The 10945-nt window shown below is 48.1% G+C and overlaps 4 protein-coding genes across 4 annotated transcripts; 2 read left to right on the plus strand and 2 right to left on the minus strand.

The window, feature by feature from the left end:
- Window positions 1-801: 801 nt before the first annotated feature.
- On the minus strand, window positions 802-2355 carry BDQ94DRAFT_65129 (uncharacterized protein). Its single transcript, XM_026776257.1, has 4 exons — window positions 1739-2355; window positions 1469-1681; window positions 1144-1412; window positions 802-1048 (listed from the first exon to the last, which is right to left on the minus strand). The coding sequence occupies exons 1-4, from the start codon at window positions 2205-2207 to the stop codon at window positions 1025-1027; spliced, it is 975 nt and encodes a 324-aa protein (XP_026623876.1). The 5' UTR covers window positions 2208-2355; the 3' UTR covers window positions 802-1024.
- A 2220-nt stretch (window positions 2356-4575) lies between these two features.
- BDQ94DRAFT_148092 (uncharacterized protein) lies at window positions 4576-5132 on the plus strand (the record flags this gene model as incomplete). The annotated part of the gene is made up of 1 exon (XM_026767139.1): window positions 4576-5132. The coding sequence occupies exon 1, from the start codon at window positions 4884-4886 to the stop codon at window positions 5127-5129; it is 246 nt and encodes an 81-aa protein (XP_026623877.1). The 5' UTR covers window positions 4576-4883.
- Window positions 5133-6755: 1623 nt separating this feature from the next.
- BDQ94DRAFT_172621 (uncharacterized protein) lies at window positions 6756-7026 on the plus strand (the record flags this gene model as incomplete). The annotated part of the gene is made up of 2 exons (XM_026771991.1): window positions 6756-6899; window positions 6967-7026. 2 exons carry the CDS (start codon window positions 6756-6758, stop codon window positions 7024-7026), a joined length of 204 nt encoding a protein of 67 aa, XP_026623878.1.
- Window positions 7027-7509: 483 nt separating this feature from the next.
- BDQ94DRAFT_65157 (uncharacterized protein) lies at window positions 7510-8950 on the minus strand. The gene is made up of 2 exons (XM_026776258.1): window positions 8561-8950; window positions 7510-8504 (listed from the first exon to the last, which is right to left on the minus strand). The coding sequence occupies exon 2, from the start codon at window positions 8358-8360 to the stop codon at window positions 7626-7628; it is 735 nt and encodes a 244-aa protein (XP_026623879.1). The 5' UTR covers window positions 8361-8504; window positions 8561-8950; the 3' UTR covers window positions 7510-7625.
- Window positions 8951-10945: the final 1995 nt, after the last annotated feature.

Below are 10945 nucleotides of genomic sequence, written 5' to 3' on the forward strand. Positions count from 1 at the left end.
TGCAGTGGTAACGGGCTTCATTAGCCTAATTTAGGTGACGGGCAATAACAGTACGGTGTATTGGGCGACTAAGCCGAAAGTAGCAAAACTAACTCTAACGAGAAACTCACAGGTCCGAGAATCACGTTGGACATTTGTACACTACACGAGGGGAGAGAATAGTGTAGGGGAAGCCATTACAGTAGCCTCTCGTGATTTGTGCTCCGGTAGACCTGAATCGAACCTTGACTTCTTCCCTGATATTGATCCGAGAACAATAGTCACAGTTGACCAAGGAAGCCCCCGATTCCTTCTCCACTAGGAGTTCCTCTTCCTCTGGTTACCATGGCTTCTTCTTCTAGAATTCTTGTGCCGCGTTGAATGATTATTCCGAGTTTTGGGGTTGGCCTTCTGATTCTGTGTCTGGCGGTGGGCTAACTGTACATTTTCTTTATCGACTGCACATGGTTTCGACAAGGCGTGGGGAGCACGTTTGGTGCATAATAGCCCATCAGGGGCCGACCGGGTTTGGACGTGAGATGGCGGATGATTAACAGCATCTGGAAGGAACGTAAGGAAATATGCGTGCCGCTGGCCATGTGGTTGAATACGGATGATACCGCGGCCGAAAATCTCCTGTGTCTCGCCAGGACTAGTGAGAAAGTCAACTTCAGATGAGGCCTCAGGTGTGGTTATGGAGCCTTTAGAGTGACAGCTGGCGGAAACCGAGGTGTTCTGAGCAGTCTTTGAGGTTATATTCCGCCGACGCCTTTTCCGCGGGTGTTCTCCGCCATCCGCGGGAGCTTTTCCCGTGAGGATATCTGTTGGCTGGTCTTCTTTGCTATCGCAACTCGCATTGGCTTGGTGAAATCGGTGCGATGGCTGCTGAAGGAAGTCCCTGGAAGTTCCTGCCATCGAACTGGCCGACCGACGGACTGGAATTACCACAGCAACAGAAGGTAACCGATCGCGCCGGTTGGATTCTGAATTCACTCGAGAGCGAAGTACACGGCGGGGAGGCGAGTTTGCCCTCAGTTGCTTTCGCTTAAGATATGGTTGCAAGTTCAGACTAGGAAGGACATCGATGTTATCTTCACGATCAGTACTGGCATCTTCGCTTGAGGCAATGCTGGGCGTGGCAGTTGGCGAATTAGACGTACTAACCGTCAAGGCTCTCGTCTGCTCTTCACAGCATGCTGCCTCGGACGGTAAGTCCTCAAACATGACTCCATGCTGTTGACCAGGTGGAGCGCGAGGCTTGTTCTCAGGTGACGCAGGGTTCGACAAGGCCGGCGAAGGTAGCTGAGAGTTGTGATGCTTTGGAACACTGTTGTCTGTCGTTGTTGTCTGCTTTTCGACCTCGCGTCCAGATAAGGACAACTGACAGTCTGAGTCACCCAGTAAAGTATCATCGACTGCGCTAACAGATTGTACTGCCATGTATTTATTAGTGCTGGAACCAAGAGGACGAGGGGCATAAGCTACATACCAGCTGAGTAGCCCAAGTCGGCTTCTGCTGCAGTGACGATTGAATCAGAGCAGACAGCATCACCTCGTGGCTGTGGGCATGTGTCTAGCTGGTCTTGCAAGGCCCCTCTTCGGGTGGCTAATTGATTCCCTCCTCCCTCATCTCCCCCGTCTCCCTCGCAGTCATCGGTGCCTGCTGGTATACATGGGAGCACTGACCCTCTTGAACTAGTTACTGCCCGGAGCATCAGCAGGGACTCCCCCAATACTGTCACAGATATTTTCCACGTACCGAGAGTAAGAGAAGCATCCTGGCGTTGATCACCAAGGTCATTTCCGGCTTCGGACCCGCTTTGGTGGTCCGCCTCCAAGTCGGTCTCTCTCTCAACCAGGCTTTTTTCTCGAGTAGGGACTTTCTCGAGCTCAATATCAAATATATTGCGAGGGGAAGCGTATTGGAAGTGGCCTTTGATCGTGGAAGTTGGCACAGCTGTTACAGCGGTAGGAGGCTTGGGGGGAAGGGGACGTGAAAATGAAAGGGACTGGGGAGCAGAGGGCAGATGGTATGACTTCCGGCTGGAAGAAGTCGAAGTGTGGGTGGGAGGTTTGGGGGGGAGGGGATGAAGGGGATGTGAAAATGAAAGGGACTGGGGAGCAGAGGGCACATGATATGACTTCCAGCTGGAAGAAGACGAAGTGTGCGCGGGAGGTTTGGAAGCAGGAGGATGATGGTAGAAATTAATATTATCAAGGCTGATCATGGTTTCTCAAGGTCTCCTGAGAGGACTCTTTCTTCTCAACGGGTCAGGGTAGCTGGAAGCTGATGCTGGAATAAAGTAGCCAAAGGCGTTTCGCTTGAATGGAAAACGATGAGAGGGGGTGATTATTTATAAGTAAAAGAAGAGAGTCCTCGCAGCGCCCGAGTATCACAACACATCGATCGGTATTATAGCAACGGAAGACTCGGGCTGGCTCATCCTCTCTCACAAAAGTCTAAACACGCCAAAGTCACTTCCCACGTACGGGCTGAAATCAGCCCACCACTTCACCACTTCCGGATGATGAGGCTGTCTAATGGACAGAAAAACGGAAGTCACACAATACGGGACACGCAGTCAGTGGAGCCATCGCAATTCCGCGGCAGAGGCGTCCCTTGCTGGTCAAAGTCCGAATGTAACCTCACAAATCCAGTCCGCCAATCATCGAAAGCGTCGTGTTGTGGAGGAGTCACACTGACGCCGGGAACGGGCCTGCCACGTCGTCCTCCGAACATGAGGCATTTCTGCTATTGGCATATGGGCTTTCCTTTCCAGGACGGAGAATGGGAAACGGATCCACCGTTCAGCTGAAGTGGCCCGGTGTAGAAACGGGGACCATTGCCAAGGGACGCCGAGTTGCCCCAACTGGAATCTGCGTGAGGGCTGTGCATCGAGGTCAGCAGGCAGGCTGTACTGATCATCTCGGGACTCCCAGTGGGATTGGTCCACGCGCGACTCGTCCCCTCAGCCGGTGGAATCGACTGGCGGCCTGAGCCCGTCGGGGTCGCCGAAGGAAGGGAAGAGAAGAGAAAGGGGCTGAGCACTCATTTCCAACGTAACAGGGATCAAGGGGGGCCGGTGGGCCGCGCGACCCGCGCAAAAAATGGAAGTTGCGAGGGCAGTTAGCAGACGAAGGAGTGAGGGATCATGAGGCGACGCACCGGCGGTCTTATATAGTTGAGGAAGCGACGAAGGCGGCGCGAGGCGGCAGTTCTTCTTCGGGAATAGCGTTACCCACTAAACCCGATCTGCTACGCACTAAACCGTGTCGGGGTCGAGCCAGACGGGCGCTAAACCGGAAGAGGACGGTTGCCGAAAACGGCGACCCTCTGGTAAATGCGAATTGTCCTTTATTATTAACTAAGAATTCTTTAGAAAAATCTTAACTAGTAATAAGTACTTAATATATAATAAATTTTCAAATATAAGCTGTTCTGATAGTAATATCTTTTTCTAATTTTTTTTATTTTAATTTTATCTTTATTTTCTTTTAGTTTTTTTTAAATTAATTTACTTCTTTTCAGGAAAATGATCACACCTGAAGTGCTGATTATATTTTATTTATATTTAATTAGTAAATAACTGATATTAAAATTCTTATTTTTCTATTTTTTATCTATTTTAGATCTTTGAATAAAAGTCTTTTTCTTGCAGAAAACTGCCGTATATATTACGGATATAAGAGGGAAGTCTATATATTACTGTATAATAAAGAGAAGCAGGACTGTCTTAATTTATTTTATAAGTTATTTATAATAATATAGATATCTGTGAGCTTAATCTATATGCTATACTCTAAAAATAGTAGATTTTTAGATATAAGATATGGAATTAGGATCTGGGCTATTAATATTATTTATAAATATTCTGATATCTTTGTTATTGGGATGGATTTAATATTTATATAATTTTCTAATTATTCTAAAAACTGCTAGTTTTATATATTTTTTAATTTTAAAAGTTTATTAAATATTTAGAAAAGATTTCTGAGATCTCATTTATCTATAGATAGATTATAGTAGTATTATAGATTAATTAAATTTTTATAAATAGATTTTAAGATATCTTTATCCAGGGGTATAGTTTGAATAGATAAAAATAAATTTTAAATTTTACCGTAATAATTATTCTTTGAATAAATTAGTATTAGATTAATAGTATCAGTATCTGACTCAGGCAAACCCGACCCAATCCAACACTAATTAAATTAAAACACATACAGTGAGATTAAGCTTTGAAATAATAATTTCTGGTATATTAATTCTGCTAAATAATATTTATTTAATGATAACAGATAGAGAAAGATGAAGTACTAGTAGATATATTAAACAGTAGTATTAGGACAGAAATAAAGCTGAATTACTCGGAGACCCGAGATCAGCAAGATGAGGCAAAGTAACAAAAACAACAACTTATTATCAAATTAAATCAAGTATGAAGAAGCAGAGATCAAACAAAGAAGCAGAGAACAAGGTCCTTGGATACCACAAGGACATGCTACCATAATATAGCAAACTACATGGTCTTGTTATATGATGGATTATGTTAATTCTAAGAAGAGGTGAGGAGGTGCCTCTGTAGATACATGATGGTTAAACTATACTAACTAGGAAGGAGCGGTAATCATGTGACACCGAGTTGCATGATGTGGTTCGGACTGGAGCATGATCCACGGATGAGATTAGGCACCAGGATAAGGCTAAGCATCAGACCAAAAAGCTTGTCGGGCGGGAAACAGACATCGGAGCGGCTGAACGGTCGTCCTGATGGGGCAGAAGCAATATAATCATAGGCCGGTTGGGAGTTGGAAGGGTGGCTGTCGGGTTTAACTACCCTTCTAGAACTTGAGCTAGGTTCTGGCCAGTCTGGTACGCCCGAGACAAGGTGACACTGGACCACATGGAAGAAGGGAGGCTGCCCTTCATTTGCCGCAAATCTTTCTCTGCTACTAGACGTCCGACCGCACCGAACATCTGCAGCAGCGAGGCAGGATCATTAATTGATCGATTTGTTCTGGTGTCTGCACTGCATGAGCTCACCGAAGGTGGGTTATCTTTCAGACTGGGGCAATTACGAAGGAAATCGATCAGATACACTTCATTGCAAGGATTGCGAGATATGACACGTAACCAAAGTGCAAAGTAGAACTGTAGTACTCTTTCCGGTGGCATCCATTGTTCTCAAAGTACGAGAGGTTACCTCCGGTCGTGACGGGCGTCGCAAGTTGAAAGTGTCGATCACGCTATTCTTGAACACCAGATGGCTCAAAGGCTCAAAGCATCAGGGGCCTCCACAGTTTGCAGATGATGAACCCACTCGTTGACGCTGCACTGACATTTCCAGTCACTTCAGCTTACTCTGCAGAAGATGTAGAAGAAGAAAGGACCATCACTAGGTCGTATTGGGATTGGGGTTAATGGTACGATCGCGAATGATTTCTGTTCATTCTTTAGATAGTTAAGTGCCCTTCCAATGAACCCTGAGGATCAAGGGTAGGGGGCCAGGGTGTGAGCCCCTCCTAAGTAAATCTCCCCTTCTCTCGATTATATCCCGATTGCAGAAAAACAATAATCAATGGATTGATAGAACAGTGGATGGTGGTGGAATGAGAGAGAGAGAGACAGAGAGATGGATGCCTAAGGTAGTAGGGAGGCACCACCCAAAGGGGAATAGCCTCCTCTGGCGGGTAAACAAATAAAACTTGGTTGACGAGTCTAGTAGGAGTTGATTGGTTAAAATGCTACACTAATAGAAGCTAGTGGCGTACGCTAGGCCATATACGGGAAAGCGCGTCCGGATGGAACTTCATCCCAATCGAGCAAATTTCCCGGTTCGAACTGCTGCCTGAGTCTTCTTCGGTCTTCTTTGCAAATCTCTTTCCCATCATTTTCTGTCGGGTCGCCGGCCGGATTGACCTCCCCAGCTTTTCTGACATGGTCTTCTCTGCCAATCAACTCCAGCTTAAGGCGGAGGATCTCCTGGCTCTTGTTTTCTCTAGCTAGTAGCTACCAAGTACTCCTCCTCTTCGTTCTAGACGAACCAACTACTCCCTACTTACCTACCTAACCAACTGATGGACCTGAATGGTGGTCCCAAGTCCTAGTCTCCCCTACTAGTGCTTCTATCATTGTACATTCCCCTCTCCACCAAGTATGCGTCTCCCTGTCCACGCGATTAACCACTTTGGTCCACGGGGATGAGATGGTCTACGTAGGCCTCCCCTCTCGGACAACGGCAACCCGTCAGAGCGTGAACATTCGTCTCCGCTAAGTTACGTATGTTCGGGCGGGCCCTGACAGCGAGGACTCGCAGGCGACGAAGCCATTCACAAAATGGTTCGGCCACTAAAGGGGGAACCGATCGGGCTAAGCTTCCTGGATGGGGACCTTTATCGGAAGTCTTCTCTCTGCCTAGGCTGGCTGTTTGTCCCCTCGTTCAGCGAAGCCCCCCCTGCGGAAGCAGGGAAAAGAAATGCGAGCCTTTTGCACATAGCTCCGCATAGTCCGCGGGCACAATCTTAAATGGCGTCGATGGTGTCGTCTTAGCCCTTTCTGTCATCCTCTCTCCTCTTCCATCCTCTTCATTTTCTTCTTTTCTCCCTTAATCCGCCGCTCGTTGTATTTTTTGCCTACACCAATTATTAACCCCGACACTCGTTTTTTTTTTGGGTTTATCGCTCGTTCCCTGGCAAGGATTTACGGCCGTTTCTGCAGACCTTATCTCATCACCCCAACGCAGGTTGAAATACCTCTCAAATATTCATAAAACATAATGTTTGATGCTGTGATGAGCTGGTTCCGCCCCTCCGGCCAGGAGGAGGTGCAGGAGGTGACTTGGGATCCCGTCACTCTCACCATGAACCAACCTCAGAGCCCGGCCGCCCCCACCATGGATGAGATCGTCACCGATCAGCCTGTACGTGCTTGATTTCTTTTTCATCTTGGACCGCTGCAGACCTGAGGACTAACAAACAGCACTTCAGACCCTCAGCGAAGGAATGGACTTGCGCCTGCGTGGTGGTGACGGACCGGAGGATGCGTGAGTGATCGGCCCCCCCAACACATACGAGGAATGCCCCTTTCAAACCCCTCCTTGTGCTGACTGCTCGGTTTCTCTCAGTTGCTGCTTCTGCTGCCACTGCTGCAGCTGCTGCGAAAAGTGCATCGGTGCTGAATAATTGCCTTCCATCCGCTTCCTTCCCGAGTATACCCTTTTATTTTTCGCGACTCCTCGATCGACATTTTCACCCAGCGTCCCAAGACCGCATTCCTTATATACCTATGCCGCCTCGACGGACTCTAATTTCGCGCTCCTTAATTGCCCCTTTCTCCTGTATAATACTTTCGTCACGACATACATCGCCAATAGATTACTTAGAAGAATGCGCAAAAATTCAGTTGCATGCATGACAGCCGTCCTGGTTTTTGTACGGTTAACCTTCTTCCCGCACTCTTCAGTATCTACCTATGCGCACGTCTGTATATGCGATGCCCGACATGCCCATGTACCAGGAAGCGGCCGCATAGCTTGAGGGCTCCATTTTGCACATCCTAGTAACACTTGCGGGGGAAAGCGCAGCGGCAGGCATTGACCTTGACAGTCCTTATAACTGTGGATAATCACATAAAGACACGAACAGAGTCATCGGAGAGTGGCCATCATCTCTCGGTTCAGCCTTCTCTCTTCCGCCTGGTAAACTGCAAACTGCCCTTCGCCCATCTCCTCAACGATCCAGTGAATCTCGGCTATTAGAGCTTCGGCTTCCGAGCGCCTCGACGGTCCTTGTCCCCACACGGCTTGAGCGATAAGCCGACGAGCGTTGAGCGCCTGTGGGGAGGACGGCCCTAAATGCGGCCGGGCATCCATCCATGCGCAAATCGGTCTCTCGGTCCACTCTGCCTCCTCGTACTTCCCAACCTTTACCAGGTGCTCCGCTAGCATATGCGACGGCACTGGGTTCGATTTATATGGTGTCTTGTCCACCAGCATTCGAACGGTCTGTTCCGCTTCGGGAAGGTTCAACTCGTCCTGAAGGGCGTAAATCCCTTGCCATAGTCGGTACCACTGCTGGTAGTTGCTGGTGTAGAGGCTGCCCGGGGGGGAAGTGGCTGCTTCTTCCTGATCCAGTTTCTCCTGCAGGAGTCGTAGCAGGAGTATGAGCTTAGAGTGCTGGTCAGCGGTGCTCTCCTGGTCGATGGGCAGCTGTGCCAATTCAGCCTGTGTAAAGTTGCCGAGAAAATTGCGAGCGATCGAGTAGTCTATACCATTCCAGAAGAGACTAACAGGGACCGGTTCCTCCCACTGTGAATCCTTAAACATCTCCAAGGTCACAAGCATCTCGGCGGTGAACCGGGAGGTTGGTGACTCTGCCGCCATGTTGATTAGCGATGTAAAATTTCGAGTCGCTAACACCGTCCACTTTCGATAGTCTTTCCATCTGACTGTCAGGCTGCGGATTCGCCGCTATTAAACTATATCCTGACTAGCCTTTTCCAACGTGGTGAATGGCCGCTGTTGCCTCTATCCCGGTATTAGGCGTCTGATTGGGAAGAAGCGCTCCAGATCCCACTTCTTACCTTGGTCTATCTTCCCCTAGGCCTTGTGTCTGCTCCGCTAAGATCTGCCATGGATTCAGTTTTCGTTTCTGACCGCCACCATGCAGTACAGTTACATCGCCTTCCTTTTAGTGCGAGGCACCCATGCTTGCGGACAACGCCGGGTCCAGTTGTTGCTCATCTATCCACTATGCAATTGGGGTGAGGCTCATCTGGAGCGCAGTTGATCCAATGGCTCTCTAGCCCAATATGGAGCCTCCCGGTCCCGCGGTGTATATTATTGCTTTCTCCGTTGCCGTACAGAGTCAACGATACACGATTTCAGTATCTTGGAGCCTGATCGCTGGATCTTCCGGCTTCGACTAGGATCCCTACCATAACTAGCACCTAGTGCGATGTTAGCGTGCGCCTAGAAGTACTAGAGGGATCCTAATCCTTTCACGACACCAGCCCAACGTGAGATCTGTGACAGAGACCGCCAAAGCAATCACTGCACACCAGGCCAATACTTTCCGGTAGGCTTGCTCTGGTGACTATGCAGCATTGGCATAGAAGGTGGCCTGCCGTCGGATAAGTTAAATACGCCAAACGCGTCTATCAAGGTGCCAGTTGGTCAAGGCTAACCCCTCGAGTCTTGCAAATCGAAGCATACGAGAAGAGTGCACCGTACCTGTCACATAATCCCCCCCCTACTAGTCCCGTAAGCACGGATCTCCTGTCGGACCTACAGATGCCTGCATCTATCCGACCAATTAACTCGGGACATGTCAGAGGCATCGGCTGAGCCGATCCTTGTAGCAGCACCCTGGGGCTCACCAATGGAAGGCTGCATAGACTGTTAGGTCATGGTAACCAATCATAGACTGGAACTGCAGGAAACGCTTGATCACGTTTCTGATTGCCATGCACCAAAGTGACCATGACGCACCCTTGTTCTTTCATCGACAATAAGCTCTACGGCCACGTCAACATCCATAGTAGATACGTCATCGTAAAAGACTCACCCAGGACTGTTTTTGACCGACAATTTCTCCCAGGCAGCAGTTCTAGGTTTTAAGTATCACTTCTGTAAATGGGAATTACCATCTATTATCTCCAACTATCTATCTGGTCCCTGGAATCTGTCGTGGGGCTAGCCTATCTGGGCGTAATAGAAAGCTATATCCAGTGAAGGCTTTAGGGCTGATGCTCTGACCCAAGAGAAGCCTGCTGCAGCTGTAGCCTGGCTGGATCATGCGCATGTGGCGGCACCTCTGACATGCCCTCCTTCATCAATTCAATTTTCATTTTGAGGTCCCTTTCGAATACGGCTCTAGCATCTTCGAACCCCACACTGGATGACCTTTCTCGGTCTAGACAAGGCAATCAACACGAACTGTTGTTTTTGATGGAATTGCTCAATCCGGGCGTACAGAGTTCGGCGGCTCTTCGAACAGTTCAAGACTACCTTGTGCATGATTCTACCCGCCGTCAGTTGCCGACACCACACTGTGAACATAAGTCTTCATACCACTGTGATACCACAGGTGCATATCAAACAGCAGAATACGGGGTTTCCATTTATTTCGAGAGATATGCTATCCAACATAGTAGTTTAGCTGGTGTATACTCCGAATAGTTACAGAGCCTATATCTTTTCCGAGTAAGCTACAGCGCTTCTCAATTAGGGATATATTTCTCGGTGGGCCTGCCACAGCGCACTGCAAGCTATAACTAAGTGATAAATTCAACAAGATTAACTCCAATTCTAGCAATCACGTATGCCAAGTTTCATCTCTTCGAAAACCCCCTCGCCATATATCCTTGGCACCATCTATCTTGACCGCGTTCATTTAATGCAGTAGCCAAATGTAGGCGACAAATTCTGTCTGTCACAAACAGATTTTGGAGCTGTAGTTCTGGGTCAAGACGCCGAAGATTGACACGGTACTGCTACTTATCAGCCATGTTCGATCATTAGTTATACCTAGTCAAGACACAACTTACTCGTCTTGTTTTGTAAGTCCAAACACAAACCTGCTTGTACGGCATGGCTAGTTCCGGTGAGGTCTATAATCTATGAGCTGCTGGGTTCCTGTTGTATCTTATGGTTGAATGGGTTAACTTACTTGCAACGTGTTTGGTCATATTCAACCCGATAGATGAGAATCCAGTGGGAAGTAACGCAAGAGAGCCAATTAAGGCCAGTAGCGAAGTTATCTTCATTGTCTAATCTATTGACCAAGGTGTCTGGGTGGAAGAGTCGGAAGAGATATCTAAGATCAGGAACGATTAAGTGGGATTTCGGCTGCTTTTATATCTTCATATGCAGAGCTAGAGGTGATATGTTTGACTGCACGTTGTTTGAGACCGCATCTAACAACAAATACTCATTTTAGCAGCGACATCCCGTCGGTTACACATCGT

This window comes from Aspergillus welwitschiae, assembly GCF_003344945.1.
Source record: "Aspergillus welwitschiae strain CBS 139.54b unplaced genomic scaffold BDQ94scaffold_27, whole genome shotgun sequence".
NCBI lineage: Eukaryota > Fungi > Ascomycota > Eurotiomycetes > Eurotiales > Aspergillaceae > Aspergillus > Aspergillus welwitschiae.